Below are 25,687 nucleotides of genomic sequence, written 5' to 3' on the forward strand. Positions count from 1 at the left end.
ACTAATACAGACAGTGATACAGGAGGAGAGGACCCTGCCCCGAAGAAGTTACAATCACTACTTTTGCAAATTATGCAACTACTGCTTCCAACTGCAAAACAGAAGTGCACAAAAATATAATATTTTTGTGTATGAGATGTAGGTTTTGAGTAATATAAAGAAATGAACTTTTACAGACAGTTATTAAATATATCTGAAGAAGAAAAAAAATAATAAAAAAAATACACAGTAAGGTTCAGGTTGTGATTGTGTAAAAAAAGGCTTTAGTTCCTCACATTTTTATGCAATATTTTTGTTCAACCCACTGAATTAAAGCTGAAAGTCTGCAGTTCAATTGCATCCGAGTTGTTTCATTTAAAATTAATTGTGGTAATGTACAGAGGAGGGGGGGTATATTCTACCACACACACAGGATGGGGGGTATATTCTACCATGCACAAAGGAGAGGGGGTGTTTATTTTACCAAACACACAGGAGAGGGTGTTTATTTTACCAAACACACAGGAGGGGGGGATATTCTACTAAACACACAGGAGATGGGGGGGGGAGGTACGTCCTACCACACACACACAGGATGGGGAGGGGGTTATTTTAAGACACAAAACCCCAATATTATATTTTATCACCGTCAGGGATCATATGTAATAATATATATATGTAATATGTATGTATATACAAATAATATCATATATTACATGTGGGGGTAATGCCCTATCAATTACAAAGGGAGGGGGCGCACATATGTAATTTATAATACACCTCAGGCCCCATCCTATCATATAAAACCCCCAGTAGCACTCAGGTCAGTCAGGCTCTGCTCTCTATAGCTTTCTGGAAGCTTCCAGCGCCGTCTCCTCAAGCAACAACCCGGACCGGAAGTGACGTACAGCCAGACATCGCGTTAGTAACGCATACTTCCGCTGCTGGGCTGTTGACTGCGTCTGAGGCAGTGCAGACCGGTCGGGTATACAGAAAGAACGCTGCGTGGAGAGGTGAGAGAATGGCGGCCCGGTTGCGGCGGTATTGTTACTACACGTAGGAGGTGCTGTGGTTGCGGATGGCGGCTCTCCATCACCTCCGCTTATTCCGCACAGCGCCGGAGGCGGGGGGAGCCGTGCAATGCAGACATGAGAGCTGAGCCCCGGGTGTGCATGGTGCGGCAAGGCCCCGGCTTTGTATACGGGGGGGGCGGCTTTATGGTGAACCCCTCATCAATTCTCTGCTAGCTGACTGCTTTAGAACTACAAGTCCCAGCAGTCTCTGAAGCTGGTGGGCTGCAGGGGGAGGGGACTGATTAGCGGTCATTGTTATGGAAAACACACAGGCTGTGATGGCTGCTACAGGCCGCGGCATTGCTAGAGCCGTGTTATTTATAGATGGTGGTTTGTGGCCTGAGCAAATGTAGTGAAGCTCCTATGGTGTCAGGCCTCCCTGCTATGTGTGATCACCATGGGCTGCAATCATCGTGTCTGGGTTGCTGAATCTGAATCTTTAATATTTCTTCATTTGATGGGGTAAATAAAACACCATTACCAGATCCCCCTTCTACAATGCCTATCCATATAGCAATACACCCCAGGTGTGACATTTCTAGCTTCAATATCTGCAAATGACAAATAATTGATCATTAAAGTGTTTGCAGCACAGTTTCAATTTATTTTTTTCCTAGCAAAATAATTGTGAAATATGTTTCCTTTATATACTGGGAGGATGTGTGTTCTTTGTGAACGTTGGTATCCCTTTCTTCCAAATCTCTGTAGCAAACCAGCAAGAAACTCCTGCACTTTGCTTGCAAGCAGCAGCTTTCTGTAGAAAAAAAAAGACCAGTTGGTTCTGCTTTCACTTTCAGTGTCATGTGACAGGTCTTGTATCTGCCCTCTTGTAGTGTAGTATCTCCCAGGCCCCTCCCATGTGTACACTGTGCAGCCTGTTGATGGTGTCTCCTGTGCTTTTATAGGTAAAATCTGGCTTAGCCAAAGCATTTGTTGCTCAGAGTGGATTTATGTTCTTTGTGGCTATTATGGAATATATATATTTTATGTATCTACTTGCAGTGCTGATTGTTAATAGGAAGAATGAGAAATTCAGCAGGCTGCTTTTGTGCAGATAGCACATAGATGTTTTAGTCCTAGGTAGAACAATGGAAAGCAAAGCCTGTATAAATTAGATCTAAAGAATGGCCTGTGACTGAGCAACAATCTTTAATGTCAGACTTTGATTCAAACATTACAGGCTCTTTTTATATAATGGGGAATAAGACATCCCCCCTCAAACATTCCCTGGTGGGAATGAATTGCTGCTATTGAAACTCATGGACCTCACAGATTCCCAGGAGGGAATGTCTGATTGCCTGTTTTATAAACAGAGCCTGGTTTGTTTAGAATCATGAAAGAAAACAAAACCGTTTTATATACATAAACTATTTACTGTGGCCAACCACCATGTGAACTTTGCTTTAAATGGGTATTGTGTTAAATCTCACACTGGCTTTTATTGGTGACTTCTATAACAGAAAAGCAAGCACGAGTAATCGTACAGATTACTACAATATATACATGTCAGATACCACAAAATGCAATTTCTCTAACCAAAGCTATAGGAGACTTTAATGGCAAGAATATATCTCTATAAATATAGGCTTACACAAATACTGAAATTTAAGCATTCCACAACACAAATTAATTTTTTATTTTTTTAAATATTTAATAAAATCACAATGTTACAAAAAGGCATGCAGACACATATGCATGTAATTTCCTCACCACATTTCGTGGATCCAGTCCAATCTCCGATGTGTTTCAGCCGACAGCTACAGCCGATGTTTAAGAAAAATCTATTTATGTTGTGGAGACTGGATGGGATTTTGAGATGGAGCAGCAAATACAACTGACTTTTTGGAAATCCGGCATTGTTGCCATGAATTAATAGTAGTGGATTTGAGAATGGTATTTCTGGTGTATGGTGATACCGGCCCCCTGTGTCTCTCTACTTATCTCCCCGCATCATTATGGGAGGGGAGCTACATTTCATAGTTTTGGATAAAATTCCTCCTGAAGAAGAGGACTAGAACCACAAAACGTGTTGAGGATGTTACATGCATATGTGTCTGCATGCCTTTTTGTAACATGATTTTTAATAAATATATAAAGGTTTTTTTTTTGTATTGATCTATTCTTACCAATACAGACTTTACCAGGATATACACTACTTCAGCTCTGGTTGTTCTTAAGTGTTGTATTTTATCTGTTATACTTTTTATAATGGTAAACACAACCTAAAAGCTAACCATGGCTCTGCTAGTCAACCTTACAACAGCCATCCTGACATTATTTGTTTTTTGAGATCTCACCAGTCACTGCTTGGCTTTTGGTCCACATCTCTGCTGCAACGAATAGTGAAATCTAGGAATAATTAAATGGGGGACCAAAACAAGGTTTTCTTTTATTTCTTTACTCCTGCAGGCTTCATATCTGTGCGACCAGCCTTCTTTGTAAGTTGCCCTGAGCTTTGGTCACAGGTACTGGCATAGATACCAGCACAGTAAGGGTAGGACACAAAGTGCACACCACACAGGGGACCTGATTTATAAAATCTCTCCAAAACTGGAGAACATAAACTATCATGGGAGAACCTGCAAGCCTGGAATAGATTTGGTCTAGGATTTAAAACCTTTGCCAAAAAGAAAATGATTTTAAGAATTCCATACCAGGTTTGCTGGTTCTCCCATAAAGTCTATCCTCTGCAGTGTTTTCCCTGGCCCTTTAGCTGGGCGCACCACCCTTCACTTTTCAGTAAACATACACTGTTTTTCAGTGGTTACTGAAGATTTAGGTTACAATACAGTGGCTTCCACCCACCTACAATTTCTTCCCACCCAGCTTAAAATAATTCTGGTTCAAACACTGCTCTGCGGTCTTGGAGAGCTTTCATAAATCAGTCCCAGAGTGTTGGAACCAGCCAGAGGGGCTCTGAGAAATAGAAAACTCCTTGTGTTTGTCCCCTTCACAAAACACTTTCAATGCTCAAGAAGCCCAACTCCTGTGGAACTTTGTTTTTCCTGACATTCAGGTTGAAAGGCTGTGTCAGATATTGGCACAGATTGGTTTTGCACCATAGCGAAGGGAGGAAATTACTCATTCAGTAACAACAGGTCAGACTCATGGGAAACACCTTCCAGAAAACTTACAAGCTTTTCTTGGCTAAAACCCAATTTTAGGTCCATTTAGGTTGGTAGGGAAACAGGGTGCAAATATCCGGGATTATATTTTGTGTTTGAAGGACATAAATTATAGGCTCATGACAAGTTTACTATCACCTTAACATAAAACCTCAAACTAGTTGAAGTTGAACATTCTTGTCTGCATGTGTATGATTGCAGCTCTCTGTAAGTCAATCTAGGGTAGTTGAGTTTCTTAACCTCCAGAGGTTGCTAGGAGATCCTTGAAACAATGAAAAATTTGTGTCTCAGATCAGTTTAAGTGACACTAACGATGTTTTTGGTTATGTGTAACAGTGACACTTTTCTCACTGGGCAGCAATGTAATTCTTCGAGCTCTTCGTCCAACGCTGCAACAAAGCCCTGTGTTTATTGTGCAACAGCACTTTCAGGCGGTCGAATCTCAAGGGACATTTCGATGCCAAGCACAAGTACAGAGACTACACCACGGATGAGCGGAAGACTGAGGCTGCTTGCTTGCAGTCACGGTTGGAAAAAAAAACCTTTCCTTGGACACCTTGTTTCTTCTGGCATAGTGTGCCTTCTTGACCTCCTGAAATGGCCTTGCAGCCCAAAAAGTTTGCCGACCCCCTGGTTTAGGAGAACCTTACTTTTTATTATTCTGGTACTTGGTTTGTGTATTCTGTTAAATAAGTTCTTGGTTTTCACTTTCATGGTAGTAGATCCAGAGTGGTTATCTGTATGTATCTAGGTTTGGCCCTCAGTCGCTGCAGCCTAAAAGCAGAGAAGAGGTATGCCTCATGAAATCCTGGTATCTCTTAAGCTTTTAGGCTACTTAGTGTTTTGTGTGGATTATGTGGGTCTGTGATGTCCCTAGTCTGCTAGGCTGTTGGAAAACCTTGGTCAGTGTATGAGTTAACATTGAACACTAAAGGAACAGATGACCAAAAACTAACCAAACTTGTGAAGTTTTACATGAAGCTCTTCTAGTTGGCTGCAACATTTTTGCAGACGTCAGATTGTCAGTTGACATTGTGTTGATTTATTTATAAACACTGAAGGCATAAACAGGCCCGGTGGCATAACAGCAGTACAGCTGCCTGCAGTTCCAGTTTTTAGAATGTGTACACGGTCAACGGGCCCCGCTGTTGTGTCTGCTGTCTAGCATCATGCTGGCAGTTTATGGTGTACTTCCTAACAACTTTACACCAGACAACCACACCTCAGGGTTTAATGGTCCATTCATTGTGAAAGTCGGGCACAAGAAAAACAATATTACTAAAGACCTAGGGCTGGCAATAAATCCAAACAAAAACCTTGTAAGTGTTATATTTCACACTGTATATATTTCCCTGTATCAGATATTCAGATATGTATGACACTAAGGCTATGTGCACATGTGCGATGATCTTTCACAATCCTCTTCAACAACAAACGACTGGACGATGCATGAACAAGTGCTTTACATTCGTGGGCTACGCACAAACTTGCAATGGTTCTCGTCCGATAACTGGCTCAGGGCCGATATCAGATGAGAATCTTACGAGTGTACAGTACTCGTCCTCCAAATGACTGTCTTGGCGGGTCCATGGACGACAAACGATCGTAATGGAAGTGTGAAGGGGAGAGAGAGTAGCGGTGTGCCGCTCAGTCGTTCTTCTACTCCCTCCTCCATAGAGCAGAGCAGTGCTGTATGTACAGCTCTCATTCATGCATCGTCCAGTCAATTGTCGTGGGAAAGGATTGTGAAAGATCCTTTCCAAGGGCAATTATTGCACGTGTGTATGTAGCCTAAATCTCAGGTAATGATTCGCACCTCATCTTTCATATTAATCTTCAGTCTGCATTTTTGATCTTTAGGGCTAATCCCAGGTACAAGTTTATATGGGTTTAATATTGACTCTGAAAGAGATTTTTTGTGATTCTTGCACTTCGGCCTTCAGTTTGTGACTTATTGGTGTACACAGCAACCATTTACAAAGAACTTCGCAAGCTTTGAGTAGCTTCATTGGAACTTTTTAAATAACCTTTCAGCTGTAGTTTGGAAATGAAGGGAACCTTTTGCTGTCATTGAAACACATGGACCTGGAAGATTCCCACAAGGGAATGTCTAATTTCCTGTTTTATAAATGGAGCTCATGGTGTTGTCATAGAAATTATGATTACTTTGTTTAAATTTCCAATAATTGAGATAAGACATAATCCACACAGAGGGTCAGCTGACCCAGTGACTTTTTCCCAAAGTTATGAAAACTGTTTAATAAACTTGGTAAACATTTACTTTTGCTAACATGGAGCTGTGTGCGCATTACTGTGTCGTTCTAATATGTGCTGCTTTAAAAACAGTTTTTAATGTCCAAAACAGAAAGCAGAGCTTAAGTAGACTGAAAGTATGAATGCACATGGCCAGCCCCAAATGTAAATATATAACTGCATTGCTCTTACTTTATTTGGGGACAAATTTTGTAGAATATTGCATGTTTTTGCAAGGGTGCAAATTATGTAAATTCTATATTTATATATGGAGTTACACGTTTACTTTAAGCCTAGAGCCATTTAAGGAAATATTTTTGTTTGCATTTTGTTTTTCAAATAGTAATATTTTATGCATCTTCTCAGTGTACTGACACTACATGACTACAGTTGTTGTCACTACATGTGCATTGTGTTAACCCATTCATCCCGGCCTGTTTGAACAAGACCTTATTACAATGTAGTTGTGTGAGTGGGCTCTTGGAACTTATTCGGACTGGTGCCTCCTCATAGCTGGCATTACATGTTAGGTCTCAGCTGTGGACGTAAGGTTGTGAGGAAGGGGTTACAACACTGCAACCTCACCATTGGTCTGAAATAGTCCTGAAGTGGATACTGTCTTTTGGTTTGTGTGTTTTGTGTTTCTTCTCTTCTGCTAGCCGGGATATTTAATCTGGTGATATTATTATGCTGATTCCTGGTTGGCTAATTTTTCCTAAACTTTTCTAGGCAAATAAAAGTGTAGACACAATTGTGTATGCATGACGGTAAAAAGAGGCCCACATTTTTTTCTTCACTACATGTTTTAATGTTTCTGATCCTCTTTCCTAAACATGGCAGAACATCACTGCTTGTGTTTGCTGGTCTTTGTGGTACATTGCTTCAAACACTTCTTTTTCATAGATTAGTGTCACTTCATATATCCAGAAGATGTAGTTAAAATAGCTGGCTATATATTTCAATTCACTGTAGGATTCACAACCCAATATTTATTTTGCTTCCTCGACAGAAAAAGCTGGGGTCTGTATTGCAGTTGTTGGTTGTCTTACCTTTTTTATTATTCTTATTTTCTGCATCAAAATAATTTTGTGCCATGAAATGAAATTCTCACAGTAGCACCTAGGCTTGGGTCTACATGAACATTTTTTAAAAACGCATGTAAACGTTTCTATTGCACGTAAATGCGTTTTTATGCACTTTTATTAGCCTTTTAAACCTTTCCTCGTTTATGACCTTTTATCCTAAACATGTCTTGCAACATTTAAAAAAATTTAACTGCTGGGTAAAAGGGGGGAAAACTCCTTTTAACTAACTTGCATATTAAGCACTCAAAAATGCGAGAAACAGTTCCATTGAACCCATGGAAGCGTTTTCCCGCATTAACCCAGCATTTTAATTTTTTTCAATGTTGCAAGCAACATTTAAGCCTCAATGAAATGTCCTGGTGTAGATTAACCCATTGTAATGCATTGGAATTTCAAACAAGGGCTTTAAAAGCCTCAGGTTAAACACTGGGGAAACATTCCGTGTAGACTAAGCCTTCGGTAAAAAAAAAAAAATTGATTTTATATTAATATATAGAAAGTTTATATTTTCCATTGGCTTCATTTTGAAGAGGTTGTAGATGGATGTACCCGTTATGGGTAACACTGAACTCTATGACCGAACCAAAGTACGTGAATGACTGTGCACAATACATTACTTTAGATTTGGCAGATCCACAAACGGTTCCTAATGTATGCAGGCAGGTAAGTTCCTACTATGCAGTTGTAGTTATGTACAGTGCTTGTTCATGCATTGTGCAGTCGTTAATTGTTGGGAAGGAACATGAGAGATCCTTTCCAACGACAATAATTGCGCGTGTGTACATAGCCTTAGTCTTCATTGCCACGGTGCTGCTATTCACTAATTCATGTAATTTACAAAAAAGGTCCCCTTTTTTATCCAACATTAAAAAATGTTTATAAAAGTACAGAATTTCAAATCATTATTCTGATCTTCAGATAATTTAAACAATGTAGATACAAATAACAATGTAAGCATCCCTGGGGTAAATGAATGGGGAGTACTACATACACCCTGTGTACTGTGATGACGTTCTTTTAGGGATAGGTGTAGCACACCCAGTGTCTGACTCCTTGCCTTTCAGCACTCTCTCCTTTAACCAAATTTCTCACTAATGAAATGGTCAGACCTATTTTTAGGGCCTTAAAATGCCTATATTTGGATATTGTGATGTTTGAGCCTGCTAAGCTTTGGCTTTTGTTAATTTTAACTATTTTACTTCTAATACAGCCATGAATTATTCCTTCCCAGTATTTCTGAGATATTTGGTTTTCCTTCTTTTGTGTTTGCATTTTAGGTGTCTCCTAAACTGAAAATGTGTTTTTTAGCAATATGTTTTCACTGTGGATTACTTTTCCTGCAAGCACACAGGGAACTTTTGTGTTATGCTTTCCTTTTGAAGGGTATCCTCTACTTACCTATTTTATGTTTTGTACCTTAAATATTACTATTTTTAGTATGTAATGTGACCAGAATTTGAGCTAATGTACACATCATGTGAAGTTTATGCACCCCATAAAAATGATTTACTTTTTAAAATAGATAAAACACAGCTTGTCTCACATTCAATTAATATGCTTAAATAAAAACAATTTCTCTTTTGAAACCTAAATATCAATACATGTAATGGTGTACTGTGGCAGTATACATTCTTACTTGTGGAGGCACCTTGTATAGCTTCCTATGTGTGTCTGCATTGATTCTGGCACTACATCTCTTATAGATGGGTGCTAAATATTACACATTCATTGCAAATGTTTGGAAACCTGCTATGTAAGTCTGTTGCTTACAATAAACAAGAAGAGTAGCTAAACCTTCCCATGCTTTTATTTGCCGGGGACATATTGGCTTGATGATCTTGCTGGACTTAGAGTGTTTTCCCTGTATTTCTGTGGATTTGCACCACAGCCTTCTTCCAGATTCCTCAAAAAATATTCTGACAGGTAATTCATCTATGGTAAGCACATTATATTGTAGAATAGGTTTGTGACATGGCTATGGAAACTGTTGATTAGGTTTTGCTTTAAATACTCTGGAGTAATGTGTGTCTGGGTTTAGTCCTGGAATCTCTACATATCTGATATGACTTTAATTGTTGAATAGACAGTCTGTAAAACAAATCATTGACATTTTGTATGTATTAAATGCGTTCCTGTGCATTTTCTGACTGCTAGTGTTAATGATCCTCACTTCTGTGTCTAGATGACCTCCAGAGATAAAAACCTTGACTTCAAGGTCCATGGTTAGTTAGTGGAAGGAAATGAAAGTAAAGCAGTGAAACCCCAATACAAGAAAAGCCCTTATATCAAGTCAGACTTCCAATCTGCATATTTGTTTTTAGGGCTTTTTAAAACTGGATGACACCTTGTCAACTGGTATTTATAAAATTGGGAAAATTTCAACCCCCATTGGGCAAATTCAGGTTTCCTATAAGTTATATGTAAACCTCAAGAATGACCTTATTTATTTGCTACCGCTTGGTCAGCCAAATATTCCTTTGCAAGTGTTTTACTAATATTTGTTTTGTTACTTGTGTTATCCAAGGCTTAATAAATCCACTGGGGCCTCATCTTTGACTACAGAGTAAAGCTGCGTACACACCTGCAATTTTTCTCGTTGGAAAGGATCTTTCACGATCCTTTCCAACGAGAAAAGACTGCACGATGCATGAACGATGCTGTACATACAGCACCGTTCATGCTCTATGGAGAGGGGAGGGGGAGAGCGACGGAGCGGCACCCTGCTGCGCACTCTCCCCTTCCCTTTCATTAGGATCAGTCGTCCATCGTCCATGGATCCGCCAGGACGGTCGATGGACGACGACCGACTGTACACACGGCAGATTTTCGCCCGATAATTGGCCGATACCGATTATCGGGCGAGAAAAATTTGCCGTGTGTACGAAGCTTAATTGTTGTTTATGTGGGAGGGATTGAATAGTTTAGCAAATGATTACTAAGCAGGTCTGACACTGCAAAAATACAATGTGCAGGATCCTGAAGCTGAATGCATTTCTGACAGACCGGTGGGTAAGTCTTTCTACTTGAAAGGTATTTAAAGGGATAAAATATAGCACTATACATGTGGTGTTGTGTATGTGGTTTATTAGTGTTATGAAAACCTTGCTTTATCTTTTATTGTAAATAGGTTGCAGTTTGTGCTGATTGCTGCCTTTAGTTCTCAAATAATACTTCTATATAGTCTTTAAGTCATGCTGGTTTTTCTATATTTATTTGACCTGTTGAACTTTGATGTGTCCACCTTGTGGACTGTTTTGACTTTTTCTTTATATTGTGATAGTTCAAAGATATGGCGGTAACTGGATACCATCAAAAGTGGTTTGTGCACCAGTCCTGATCATGGTCCTGGAAGAGATTTGTCAAATGTGTTTATTTCTCTCACCATTTGCTGATTTATTATTAGTTAACTGTGGATAAGAATTGTGTTGCTATTTAGTGCCGTATGTTATTTTTGCATAATTGGCAGAGCTAATGGTTTTTTACATTGTATAGCTGTTATATTACTGCTGCATTTCCATTAAATCTTTTTTTCCTTTTAAATCTTTATACTAGATTACTTTTTACACGTGCGTGTGTTTTTTACTTAACTGTAACCTGTTTGCTAATTGCTGGATCATTTCCATGATGCAGTTGTTGCCTGCATGTAAATTCTGCTTTTCTTGTCTTCTGAAACTTGAGTCTGGCTTTTGGAAATCTCTATCTAAACACGAGCTGCAGCTTTGAGTATCTGAAGCACCATGGACTACAAAAATAGCTGTGTGGGTGTGTTGGAACAGTTGGAATTTTCATAACATGACCTTCAACTTTCCACGTATCGCTTAGAAAGCACACTTAATGCACAGCAATAATATTGGTTATTGGAAGCGTACTTTCTCTTTTGATATTTCATATATTGGTCCCATCATTCCTCCTTTTGAGTTGTTTTATTTCAGTTTACGAAGTGATGAAACAGCCATCATAGTTACCCAGCCTAAACTGACATTAAACAGGAATGTTAAATAATTCTTCAGAACTTTCCTTGTTTGGTTATCTGGTTAGATGATCGAGCGTTTTCCTTTGAAGGATGCTTTTGACAATACTGTGGAAGTTGTGTTTATTGTAGAATTATCTCTTTTTAAGCTGGTTCCACTGCACATCTATTGCATTAGATTTAAAAAAAACAAAGCAAAGTTATTTTCTGCAGTGTTCTGTGATGCATTGTGAACCAACACGTTGCACACAAAAAAATCAGTGTGTTGTAGTATTTTGAATTAACTCATATCTTTACAGCTATTTAGTCTCCTATTTTTTTAGCTACTTAGTCTGTTCAAAAGGGAAATCAAGTGAAAATATTATCTTCCTTAAAGTGGAAACCAACCAGCAATACTCTTTTGTTCCCTCCCTGGGCACCACCATCTTCTTTTTTCTCTTTCTGTAGAATATCTTTGGCTGTCTTGGTCAGGCAGGGATGACAAAAGTTCACTAAGGGGGGAGCCAGGTATACTGGCAGCTCACCTTTTAGTCAGATACCCTGAACAGGCAGGCAGGAGTTATTGCAGCAGGGACCATGCTGGTCTGTTTCTCTAATAATGATAGGACATACGTTTTTCTATTGATGGTACAGCTAAGACAGTTTTAAAAATCCTTTGTGATCTCAACCACCCCTCCCCCCCCCCACCTTCTGGGGAAAAAAGTTGATTTTTTTTTCCTTTTGATAGCAAGGCCTTTTGAAGAGTAGATGTATTGGCAAAATAAACTAATTTCTTTTGAGACTTTTTATATATATATATAATCCCCGGATTATATGTAGTTTTTTTGTTTTCCTATAATACCATCTGTTTTTGAGACGGTGTGGTCCGTGTCCTTGCTGAATGTCTTCTGAGAGAGAGAAAAAAGAGCTAGATGTAAAGTTTGATAGCGTTGGTATAAGGAGCAGTAATGTGCAGTCAGTGTACTACATTATTAATGCAAACCCTTCAGGAGAGAAATAAGGTTACTTTCTTTGCCGAATTCCTTTTACAATTCTGATTGCTTAGCTATATATTTTAGACTGGTTTAAGGTTCTCTGGCACTTATTTGAAAAAAATTAAATATGCATAATCAGAAATTGCTTGCCTACATGTTATGGGTCAGTAATTCAGAAAACACTAAAGCTAGTGGTCGGGTGGAAATTATCAGAAACGGATCTCTATCAACTCCAGCTACTGTTTTTCTCTGAAAGCATTTGTTTTAGGCAGAAAGTGCAAATCATGTAATCAGCGAATATTCAAAAAAAAAAAAAAAAACTTGTACAAGAAAATGGATCGACAGCTGGAGAGCTCCATAGTGCGCTAAGTGTTGTTTTTCCCAAACACAATCTAACACTAGAATAGGGTACACTGGGATCATAAAAGGAAGGGACATGGGCAGCAGCAATTACTAAAGTAGGCTACGGTATTTAAATTAATATCAATTGGTACAAAGGTGTCCAAAATGTACCAAGAAAATGTTTCCTACACCATTAAACCACTGGCCTGAACCATTGATACAAAGCAGAATACATCCATTCTTTCATGTTTTTGTTGCCAACATCTGAATATTACTGCGCCAAGAAACCCCAATCTTCTCTTGTTCAGTTTTATTGAACCTCGAGTGCCTGTTCTTAGTTGATACAAGTGGCACCCAGTGTGGTCTTACTACTGTAGCCCATCTTTTTCAATGTGTTTTTCATTCAGAGATGTCCTTGTGTATACCTTAGTTGTAATGAGTGCTTATTTGTGTTACTTTTCTATTGGCTCGAACCTGGCACTTCTCCTCTGACCCTTGGCATCATCAAGGCATTTTCACCCGCAGGACTGCCACTTGCTGGATTCTTTCTCTTTTTAGACCATTCTGTGGAAACCTAGGGATGGTTGTGTGTGTACAAATCCAATAATGACTGTCTACATGCCTGAATACATTGCTGCATGTGATTGGCTGATTAGATGTTTGCATTAAGCAGTTGATCTGGTGTGCCAAATAATGTGATTGGTGACTGTATAATATTTTCCATAATATAGTCATCTGGCTGCATTGTTAGCTTCCTTTGAGTTCTCTGTAAGTTCCTTTAAATTAGCTGAAGGTGTGTGTGACTTGTTCTCTATAAATGGTTACACCTCCAATAGCACAAGATTAGTAGTGGACTTTGAACAGTATAAACCATATATGCATGCTTACATGCAATTTTCAGTGATTATCCTTGTCTGTTTTCTTATATTGCACTTTAAATTCTCTAGTCCAGCCTTTCCCAACATTTTTAAAACTAAGGAACCAGGGTCAGGTCTATAGTGGGAACCACCACTGAAACAAATTTTGTGCGGGTCAATGGGGTTGGACTCCTAATTCGGTGGAAGGATTTCCCCCCACTTTCTAGTAGTGGCTACGATACCACCTTTATAGACAATTAAAAACTTCATTCAAGTCATGAAGCTGGCAGCACGGTGGCTCAGGGGTTAGCACTCAGGCCTTTGCAGCGCTAGGTCCCAGGTTTGATCCCCAGTCAGGACATTATCTGCATGGAGTTTGCAGGTTCTCCCCGTGTCTGCGTGGGTTTCCTCCGGGTACTCCGGTTTCCTCCCACATCCCAAAAACATGCAGTTAGGTTCGTTGGCTTCTCCCTAACAATTGACCTTAGGCTACGCTAATCACATATGACTATGGTAGGGACAATAGATTGTGAGCTCCTTTGAGGGACAGTTAGTGACACGACTATGGACTTTGTACAGCGCTGCGTAATATGATGGCGCTATATAAATACTGTGTAATAATAATAAAAGCTGGCCTTCAGATATATGTAGGCATCGTCAAATGGGGGACCAATCAGCCAAAGTTGGAGGAAACCTGGCGCAACCCTGGTTGAGTGCCTACTGTAGTTCCCCATTCAAATATGGATTGCCAGTACACACCATTAAATAATTATAAAATGCAGTGTTTAGGAAGCCGATTATTGATTGCTTACATCCTGTTGGAACAGATTTTTATTTAGCTGTTCTTGAATTTTTTTTTCTTTTCTAAATTATTTTGAAGCAATAAAAATGTTAGTAATTTTGATCTGCACTTAGACACAACAGGTGAAAGCTTGACCTAATAAAATACCACAACACTATTAGACTGCATTTTTAAAAATTTTCTTTCTGATTCGACAATCATCGAAATTACTTTATTTTTGTATCGGGTAGGAAAATAAACCTAAACTATTCAGGTGCATATCCTGTAACATGAGTAACTGACTGTAAAAGTAACAAATGGCATGCTTGGGAAATCTTCAGTTGTGAATTAGAAATTTTTTGCTCATTGCAATGTGTTACAACTTTCAGATTTTTACATCCCGTTTACATCATGGTGGAGTATTACGAAGTCTTGGGAGTGCATAGGAATGCCACACCAGAGGATATTAAGAAAGCGTAAGTATTCCTAGAAGTTCATAATGTTTCTTTTCTCTGTTGAAAATTTTTGCTGTGTAGTACTGTCTATAGAAAAAAAAAAATTGGATTATGTATATCCATCTGTCCTAAATGTTTGTGTGGGGTCTTTTACCCAGGGGCAGGGGATGGTACAGAAAAACGTGTGTGTTATGTTTGCTTTCTTTAATTATATTATAGCTACCGAAAGCTAGCCCTCAAGTGGCACCCAGATAAAAATCCTGATAATAAAGAAGAAGCTGAAAGAAGATTTAAGGAAGTCGCTGAGGCTTATGAAGTGTTATCAGATGGTAAGTTATGAGTGTATATGCCTTTGGGAAGTATTAAATGTTTGGTGGGCTCTGAACCAACCTTGCTTCTTTGACCAACCAATCTTTTCTTTAATATTTGTGACTGTTCTGAGTTGGTCACTTCCTGGACTGCCTATTATCTGTTTGCCCCAAAGCCCTGTACAGCTGTCGAATAGACTTTTGAGAATTGTCCCTGGAAAAGATGTTTCGTGTTAGTTTCTAGTGACAGGTGAACAAATGAGTGGTGTGAGCACAGCGCCTTTCTGTTCTTGGGATGTGTGCGCCATCCCATAGCCATTGAAATACACAACAGCCCGTCCTAATCTCTCGTTCATCAATCTGCCGTTGCTGTACCTCAGTACACATGCTGGTTTTTTGTCAGAGACCAGCACCAGGTTCATCTTTGGTGAGAATCATCTGACCTGTGTATTAAAGAGGGAGATAATGGTGTGCAATGACTAAGATAGAGATTTCAACAACTGCCGAGTTAATCGCATTTTCTGTCAGTTTATCTAATCCCAAAATGTAACAAGGCAAATGCTAATAGCAATCAGGTTGATAAGTTTAAATGCAAACAGTCCCTAGAAGCACAACAATGGAGAAAATACTTATTTTACTATTAAAATGCACTTGTGACTGTGATATATTTTCTCTCGTTTCTGATTTCGGCTGGGGGGATGGGTCATCCAGGTATGACTGTGACCTATAGTTCCAGGAAAGTAGGTGGAGTGAGGTATTTTTAATCAGAAACTAAAAAGCATCAAAAGTCTTAAACTTGTATGAATAGGTTTCCAGCCACACAAAACAATCGCTTTCTAATTTTTTTTTTTTTTTTTTTGTTTTAGCTAAGAAGAGAGACATCTATGATAGATTTGGAAAAGAAGGGTTAACAGGTGGAGGTGGTGGTGGTGGTAAGTATAGGCATTGTATGAATAGGTTTCCAGCCACACAAAACAATCGCTTTCTAATTTTTTTTTTTTTTTTTTTTTTTTAGCTAAGAAGAGAGACATCTATGATAGATTTGGAAAAGAAGGGTTAACAGGTGGAGGTGGTGGTGGTGGTAAGTATAGGCATTATATAATGACGCACCTATATAATGACTGTTGTCTTATATACTGTAATATGACAATCTTGACCAATTATCTGGCATGTCATAGGCATTGGTTGACTGTAGTTTGTTCTGGTTTATAATATAATTGTAGTTGGGCATAAAAGGTTTTTTAGACTCATATGCCATTTTAATCTCTTTAGGTGGAACTCACTACGATCATCCATTTGAATTTGGTTTCACATTCAGAAGCCCAGACGATGTCTTCAGAGAGTTCTTTGGGGGACGAGATCCATTTTCATTTGACTTATTTGGTATGTATTTATATTTGAAACATGGAAATGTGCAGTGTCTTTTGTGTAACTCTTACTAAGTTGTAGTTACTGTAAAGGTTATAATAAATGTTAAATAAATGTATTGACGAATGCCAGTTCCCATACAACAGCTACTAGAATGCAAGATGATATATTGTTGCATAATTAGGTTGAAAGACACTGGTCCATTGAGTTCAGCTACTTTTGAGAAAGGGGGCTGGCTTCAAAAAAAGCCAAATTGCCTATGCTGTCCACTGTATAAGGGGAGTGTTGGGCAAACTGTTGGTGTCCAATACACTGTTTAAGGTACAAATATTGTGGGTAGCCCAACATAAAGCAAAATTTGATTGGTGTTTACCAATTTCTAGTTTTGCCTGAGTCCACATATGAATAACTTCGTTAAATGGGATATCTATGCCTGCACAGTAATGCTGACGTTCAACTCTCATGCTGCCTGCAGAATTTTTAAGTTCATTATTTGTTGTTGAGAATGTAGCAAGAGAAGTTCAAACTCCCCAAATGATGCAAGAAGGTGGTGATAGAGCAAGACTATGTGTGGGGAGGCCACCTGTAACTGACATGTTGTTTGTTTAATATGGAATCTCTTGGTAAAGAAATAAAAACTTGAGTCTAACAGTTGCTAGATTATGAACCTGTCCTCACAATGGGTGTGTAGACTTTAGGTTGCCTCCAAACCCTTACACTGGAGAACGCAGTTTTGGTAAGTTGCTTTGGTAGTTATCTGTGTCCAGTTATGGTTGAGTCAAGCAAAACATTAGTGTGTCTAGGCTCAGAAATCTTATAAGGGAGATTCTTAGGCCTAAGCTACAGAATGAACTGCAAGTAATCTAAAACACATAGTGTATACTAGCTGGATAAGGACAACCATTCACTTTTACCAGAATATCTTGTTTTAAATATTTTTGTTGAATTTATTTATTTTTTAATATTAAAGCAGATGATCCCTTTGATGACTTCTTTGGCAACAGAAGAGGGCACAGAGGAAGCAGAAATCGGGCCGGAGGTCCTTTCTTCCCAGCTTTTGGAGGATTTCCAGGCTTTTCCACTGGCTTTTCTCCATTTGATTCAGGTAGAACATTGTAAATACATTGTGCATTAATTAGACATAACAATTGAATAATGCCTCTAACTGCAGCATGCCAATTGGATGGAAACATTTTCAAGATACACATATTTGGCAAAGTTTTTAGCTAGAGAGTTGAAAAATCTCATTTTCTAAAACTGGCATTTCCACTTTCCTAAAGGTTTTACTACATCTTTTGGTTCCATTGGACATGGTGGCTTCACCTCATTCTCCTCTTCGTCATTTGGTGGATCAGGAATGGGTAACTTCAAGTCAGTTTCCACATCGACCAAAATGATTAATGGCCGGAAAGTTACTACAAAAAGGTATAGTGCTATGAAGGTCATACTGTGACCTTATTAACAAAGGAATGAATATTGTATTCTGTGAGGTAAATCAATTAGCTTTTTTGTGTAAACCGAAAGTTTGTAACTAGTGTTCATAGTATCAAGATGGTTCTGTTCAGCTAAGAATATCCCCAGCTCCATTTTTATTTAGGATGGAGATGAGTAATTTGAAAAAAGTTAGTTGGACATTAGGAGTACTGGTTCTGTCATTTTGACCTAAACCATTCTCTTAAGCAGGTCTGTGGTGTACTCTTGTTTAAAGATTATAGTGTTGGAAAACAGAAGGCATTCTTTAATTGTATGTAAAATATTTCTTAACCTCCCTGGGGCTATTCCCAAGTGTGGCTCAAGGTAATTTTCAGTGCCAAAAGCAGTAGCCCCGAGCCACACTCGGGGTGGAATTGGCAGGGAGTTTTAAAGTCCTACCTGGTGCCCACGGCATCCTCCAGAGGTGCCCGGCATCTGCTTCCCCTGGCGTTATCGGCTGGCATTTGCGTCCCCAGCGTGTGCACGTTGGACGTGAGGTCAGGGGAAGCAGGTGCTGGCCAGGGATCTGCTCGCGAGCCTTAGGCTGTGGAGGGTGGGGCCGGTAGGCGGGACCAGGCAAGAAATTTAAAATATTGAGTATTTTTTAAATGTACCGCTTTTACATTTAAAAATACTCTTCATTCAGACCGCCAGGGAGGTTATGAGTTTGAAACCTAGAAGGGCAATTTTAGAAGTAACTACAGGTTGGATATGCATTTGCAATGTTCTGCTTAAATTTTACCTTCCTACATCTTTAGAATAACATTTTCTCCTGTGCAGTTTCACACTTTTTTTTTCAGTTTTGCTGCTGCCTTTCCTGTGTTCTCATATTAAATAAGATTCTTGTATAGCAGAATATCAGCGGGGGGCATATGGCAGTGCTTGAGGCAGATGTACAGATTGGTTTAGTAGCAACCTAACCAGCAGCATGGATATTGGAGAGAAAAGTATTGTGCTTTAATGTTTGCTCCCAATCAGTATAAAGATGGCAAAATGCAAGGCTCAAGTTTGATCCAACTTCTGTCAGTGTTTCTGTACTACTGCCGGTAACACAAAGATTGTGCTTTGGATATTATGACTATTATGACTCGCCAAGGTTCAAACAATATCTCACAAAATTTGTAGCTGTATTTGTATTGTTTAATGCTGAAATGTGCTTGTGCACAGGAGAAAGAAGATAGGAGAAAGATCTGTTTTGATGCCCCAAGACAGGTGATAGTTGGTTTCTGTGAAACATTAATGATCTATTGAAATGAGATGTGCATCTTCCATGGACAATAGAATGAGGGGGTCTTTTATTTTTATTTTGCTTATTTTTTATAAAGCTGACTGCTTTTGCAGACACAAGGGTACACCTGAAAACTGCTGAAGTGCCTATAGGCCTAGGATGTTGCCTACAGTACAGTTTTGGACCTTTCATATTGAAACGCTTTGATACTAAGATTGCCTTGTTTTATTAATCTTTGTCTCCTATGTTTAGGTTTCTATCAAACAAGAATAATAAAAGGGATATTTGGCTTCCTTATCTATTAGCATAAATATTTACATACAAAGTTAATGGTGTTTTGTTTTCCCTTTGCTATGGGAACTCTATTAATGTCTGCCTGGAATATGTTCTAGTTTAAAGGAGTGTTAAAACGGCAAACTTTTCTGGATAGCATGCTTTGTAAAACAGCCCCGCATCGTGTGAAATTTTTCTGACTCGACATCTTTCAATGTTTAAAAGTTGCTTTGTTTTATCTTGTTTCCTTTTGTTAAAATGCTCAGCTGCTTTTTGCAGTGATTGGTCATACGTTTGGATATGCCCTGAATGGTTGGTAGTTTCAGCTTGTAATGCCTTAAAGCCCGACTATTTTACATATTCTGCATTCTCCTAATATAGACTTTTGTTACCTTTAACTTTATCACCTTTTACAATTCCTCATTGTCCACATTCTTTATGGACCCATTTTTTTTTGTTTACATTTGCCTGTACAAAAGAGCCCCTATTTATACAGACAAGAACACATGGCAGGATTTGAGATGGGAAACGTGGTGTTCCATTAATCATTTTCTTTCCTGTAACGTAACCCCCCCCCCATCCTTTTTTTTTTATTTCTGTTTTTTGGTAGATTTCAGGTATTTTTGGTATTTATAGTATTCTTTTTATTTTATGATCGTCATTTAGTCTTTATCTGATCATTGGGCATCTCTTGACTTTGTTTTGGTTCTGCAGGATTGTTGAGAATGGTCAGGAACGAGTTGAAGTTGAAGAAGACGGCCAGTTAAAGTCCTTAACAATAAATGGTAAGGAGCAGCTGCTACGCTTGGATAACAAGTAAAATTCAACGCACGCATGTAACAGAAATATTAACCTAAACAAGCACCATTTGTGGATTATCAGGAGCATTTTTGAAGAAATCTAAAGAACTGCTCAGAGTGTATCTGTACTATATCTAAGACCTAAGTAAAAGAAGCTCATGGAGAGTTTCTCTTATTTGTCAGACGCTCAGTTCTGTTTTTGGGACCACTCTCATAGGACCATACAATTGTTTTGTTTTTGTTTTTTTTTCTCTTAATATCGTAAGTTTCTGTATGCACTTTTTAAAAGTTTACCTTCAATTTGCCATGTGGGCCACTGTAGCACAGCGCTTCAGGGGAACCTTTTGGCAGCCGTGAAGTTTAACAAGAAGTGAGCCATGATATTTCATTAGTGGTTGAACACAATGTTCACTAACCGCATGACTCCTTTTTACTCATTTTGTTTAAAAATGTGAACAAAGTGTTAGTTGTCCACCTTGCTTTCAATCCAACTTTCCCAGCAAAACATGTAGGAGCCTGGACACTCATCTTCCTAAACGAGAGGATGTTAAACAATGCATTTCCAATTTTTATAATTTCTGATTTTTGTTTTTCCTTCTCTGTTTGTGCATGAGTGCTGACGTTTTAGCACTTTTTTGCCAGCTATTGTGTAATTTCACCAAGAAAAAACACTCTATTTTGTCATTTGCTAAAAGTTGGATATGAATAAATGCTGATGTTTGTAGTGCATTCTTTCATTAATGGTACTCATAGCATTCTTGTGTCTGTTTGATATATGGGTAATTTTCACAAGCATCACTTTGCTTTCCACACCGATAAGTGGATCCCCACCTTAATTGTTAATAAAAAAAATTCCAAAATTCCCACGCTCGGTTTAGCACCTGCTTACTGCTTCCCTTGTTTGAATTTATTAGACGCACTGTACTCTGCACTATAACATGAAGGAATCTTGTTTGCAATATAGCCCTGAGGTCTCGAGCTGTCACTCTCAACTTCAGATTGAATAATCAACTAATTATTTTTAATAAGTCTGATGGAAATGGTGATAATGTAGTTTATTGAACTTAAAAAAATAAACTATTTTGGCCTTGTATCAGCTAATTATGCTCTAAAAGTTGTGTATATGTTTTGGACATACTTGGTCCAATTACATATAAGTTATTTAAAAAAATAAAAAAAAAAAAACACCGGTGGTATGCCTATGCTATAGAATGCAAGGGTTTCCTTTTAATTGCTGCTCTCACTCCCCTTGCGGTACATACTATCTTTCAATCTGATCAGGTTCTGGGAACCATTTGACTTGTTGATCAGGTTTGCCTTCCACAATTACTGTTTAGAATACATAGAAGAAACTGCAAACAAGATTGCTTCATTTTCACGTTTGGTTTGACTGGTTCTGATGCACACCTCCTCCTCACTTTACTTATCAAACTGTGTGGGCTTTGGCGCTTCATTTATTAAATTGGGTTAGAATGTAGAAGTAAAATGCAACTTGCATAAAATCTACATTTTTGTAGATTCAATAAACACATGTCATAATAAAACATGAGTTGTTTTGCCAGAATGTGAACAAGGGCTTTGCTACACTGATGCTCTGTATAGAAGCTGGGCAGGAAGAAGTTGTAGGTGGGTGGCAGCCCCTGTATTGTGACCCAGTTCTTTAGTAACCATGAAAAAACAGCCGGTCGGTTACTGAAAAGTGCTGGCTAGTGCCTCTGGCTAAAAGGGCTGGGGAGAACACTGATTACATGCTAAGGTATTAGTTATGTGGAGAATTCTGGAAGTAAGTATTCCACTGAGCTGTGCTAGGAGTGTAAGTTCTTAATAATGGGTCCTTTTGTTTCTTCTACACATTTGACAAGCCCAAAATGGACCTTTTTCTCATTTAACATGAGTGATTTAAATGCACTGTGAACAATACAAAAAAATCCACTGGGGTTTCATTTTGCAGACTTTAGGAAATATATACAAATATTTTCAGGTGTACCTTACTAAAACTTTGTAGAAGGAGAAAACCTATTGAAGCTGCCATTGCCCCAAGGCTTCAGAGAGAAGCATGCACATTCTTAAAGCAAAATGACACAGAAAAATTGTACTCATGCAGGTCCTAAATTGCAAAAGGGTCTGGCGATTCCCTCATCACCCAATCTTTATTTTGGACTTCAGACTTTGACATCTTGACTGGCCAGGCCAGGCTGATGTAACTCCTATGCAGGTGCATGGTAGCTTATCCAGTGCTGGAAGTCACAAGGGGAAGGGGATTCTGTGATGCACCAGGTATTCTGTTTTTTGATGAAGACGGCGATCAGTCAGGTAAGCATGTTTTATTGCAGAAGAACATAATTTGTTCTTTTCTCCAATAAAGACCTGACTGGTCGCTAGTCCTGCTTTAAACAATGTGTCTGTAGCAGCTCCCTTATTCATAGATGGAGTTCTTTTTACCCATCCACTCGGGATGTGGCTGTCTTTGGTACATTTTTGCAGTAGTTGCCAAGTTTTGCTTGGTACACAACCCTTGTCACATATATAGTAAGTTTTGATATAAATTGGCTAAATACATTCCTGGTGCCTCATAAGTTTCCTACAGTTGTTGAATGCCCCTGCTGAGTCAAAAGTAGAGATCCCTAATTATCATGAAGCAAACGGGTTACTGGCAACAAACGGCATGATTGTGCACTTATTATTATACACCTGGAGTTTATTTAGCCAATTCAAACTAGGGGTAAAATATCAGGCAATGCTCGGCTTGTTGTCAGCACCTGCTGTCTTGGTATTGTGTTGCCCCCTTTGCACTTGATCTTCCTCATGCATGGTGTCTCATCTTCCACATTTTAATTTATGGGGAGGGTTATTTAGCCCAAAATACAATTTGCCTAATAATGTCCATCCAAGTTTTTTTGGGGACCTGCACCTTCTACAATATTGTGTTGGCAAACTTTTTAAAATAAATTGTGATTACATTATATAGGTCAATATGTTAGGGTTTATTGTGCTTTACCCCTGAATGCCCCTGGTTTTGTGGTAATGGTTGAATAATGGGTGTACATTGCCAACAAGGACATCAAACCATGGAACTGAGCCTCCAATTAGAGTAGCATCAGTCGCTGTGATGTCCTCATTGGTCAGGAATGCCTAAATTCAGCAACGCTTTGAGCCTTTTAGATTGACACTGAATTGTAGCTATCCAGAAACTCAATGAAGCTCAACTTTTTCCGACCGTGTTCTCATTATAAGTCATTATTTTATTGGCGTACGTTTCTGGTAAATAATTGGCTCCAGTTGTCTAGCTGCATAGAACAGCACAATACATGGTAAATAAATGTTGGTTACTTTGTACTTAAGGGATTTTAATACACCATGGTTACAGACATTACCTTTTGCCCAGCATGGGCTCTTGATAGTAAAACTATAAGTATTTCAAATACAGGACAATGTATTTCAGGTAATACATTGAAAATTTGATTTACCTTCTTGGGTGGCTACAGCTCAGTTTCAGTAAGACAACCCTCTTTGGCCTTTGCACAGTCTTGCTGCATCCACTAACCTGTTTTATAAAAGCATGATGTTTAGTACAAAGACTAATCAGAAACTTTGAAGTGCTTATTTTCTAGTTTCCTAACACGTTTTAATAACATCAGTAAAATACTAACACTTTTTTTTAGGAAGCTCTTACATATCACTGTTTGGTTGACCTCAAGAAATTGCAAAGCATTTAACATCCTCACTCTGGAAAGAGTTAATGTCTAAAGATACCCAAGTGTGGTCCTAATTTATATATAGCTTTACCAAAACATTACAAATGTAAAGGTGGTATACTTGTAAAAAGGAAACTCATGTGGTTAATATCCATTTTTCTTTTCAGCTTTTGCACCATGCACTGCATTAGGTCACAATGGTGAAACTTTAAGTTATACCTTCAAGAACCAGTCAGGAAATTCTGCAAGAAGCTAAATTTGCACTCCAGTATATATGTTCCATTCACACTAATGCTCTGTATCGGGGACTTTTGCTAAGGCAAACAGTTCATTTAACACTCAAACATGCACCACAAACAGTGTATGTACCAGCAATCTTGTTGGTGAGGTGTGTTGGGATAGCCATTTGGAATAAATGGCATTGTATTGCACCAAATATAGTGCAGCCTTTTCAGCAATAGGAAGATTTGCTCATACTAACTAGTTTTGTTTCCTGTCAAAATGGAAAGGCTAGCTCGTTGTTGTAGGGTCCCCTCAGGGGTTGGTTCTTCTGCCCTAGCATAGGACTGCTATTGTGCTCCCTGTCTGGGCTTTTGGAGGACAAAGGTTTCAGGTAAGCCCTTTATTTCCTTTTTATGTGCTGTGACTAGTAACCTGTCACATTAAAATGTAAAACTGTGGTGCCTAAATCAAAGTTCACTTGGGTATCTGTTTGGCAGGATGGACTTGTAGGGTGACATTGCACTTCTAAGAAGGAAGTAATGTTGGAGAAATAAGGCAGAACAAATTAATTTAATTGTTTAGAGAAGATTTGGATTTGAAGGAATGTCCACTGGCGACTGGTGGTTCTAAGGCTGCACACGTGCAAAAGACTGCACGATGCATGAACGAGTGCTGTACGTACAGCGCAGTTCTGCTTTAGAAGGAGAGGATCGGGAGAACAACAGAGAGGCACCCTGCTGTGCTCTCCCCCTTTCACTTTCATTTTGATCGTTCGTCATCTGTGGATCCACTAGGACGGACATTGAGCAATGTACACACCAAACTCTCTTCTGATATCAGTCCTGAGGCGATCTGATGAGAGAGAATCATCTAACGTGTGTACATAGCCTTAGAGTGCTTAATGATCTTTTAGTAGGACAGTTAGGATTGTTTTCCAAGCAATCTTGGCAGCACCTGATAAGACTGGGGAAAAATAAATCCTAATATAAGTATAAATTGTGCTACTGCTTAACATGCCGTTAATTGTTCCTATTGTCATCCATGTTTCTCTCTATACCTGTACAAACTAATGGTCTCTGACAAGGTGGTGGGTCAACATTATAAATGAAAATGCGGTACACAGCTTTTTACTAAATGTCAAATTTTTGCAAACGGAATTATTACAGACCAATAGTATAGAATGCTAGAGAGTGTCAGAGATACATGAACCCTAATATGGTAAAGAAATTATTTGTATTTGTATTTTCTTTTCTTTTTTTATTTTGCAGAATGCTTTGAAACCTCATAGATCTTTAACCTTATTGCCTTTACTTTATCCACTATCGCTTGGACTAGGATATGCTACTTTAAAGTTAAATACCAATCTTTACCATTTTGATGAATTTTGACATCTCCTGTCTCTTGATAACAACATAATGCTTTCCTC

The 25,687-nt window shown here is 38.7% G+C and overlaps 1 protein-coding gene across 5 annotated transcripts in view; it reads left to right on the top strand.

The window, feature by feature from the left end:
* The first annotated feature begins 841 nt into the window (after positions 1-841).
* Positions 842-25,687, top strand: part of DNAJB6 (DnaJ heat shock protein family (Hsp40) member B6) — a 65,725-nt gene continuing 40,879 nt past the window's right edge. For 2 of the 5 annotated variants that reach the window (XM_072412601.1, XM_072412604.1), the window contains exons 1-8: positions 842-992; positions 14,829-14,915; positions 15,114-15,223; positions 16,218-16,283; positions 16,475-16,585; positions 17,541-17,675; positions 17,851-17,995; positions 20,259-20,329. In XM_072412601.1, the coding sequence (XP_072268702.1) occupies positions 14,851-14,915; positions 15,114-15,223; positions 16,218-16,283; positions 16,475-16,585; positions 17,541-17,675; positions 17,851-17,995; positions 20,259-20,329 (703 nt within the window). In that variant the 5' untranslated portion in view covers positions 842-992; positions 14,829-14,850. Of the gene's footprint in view, positions 993-14,828; positions 14,916-15,113; positions 15,224-16,217; positions 16,284-16,474; positions 16,586-17,540; positions 17,676-17,850; positions 17,996-20,258; positions 21,082-25,687 lie in introns of those variants that run through there. The other 3 variants (XM_072412603.1, XM_072412605.1, XM_072412606.1) reach the window with 3 other exon arrangements.

Source organism: Pyxicephalus adspersus, chromosome 5 (genome assembly GCF_032062135.1).
Source record: "Pyxicephalus adspersus chromosome 5, UCB_Pads_2.0, whole genome shotgun sequence".
Taxonomy (NCBI): Eukaryota; Metazoa; Chordata; class Amphibia; order Anura; family Pyxicephalidae; genus Pyxicephalus; species Pyxicephalus adspersus.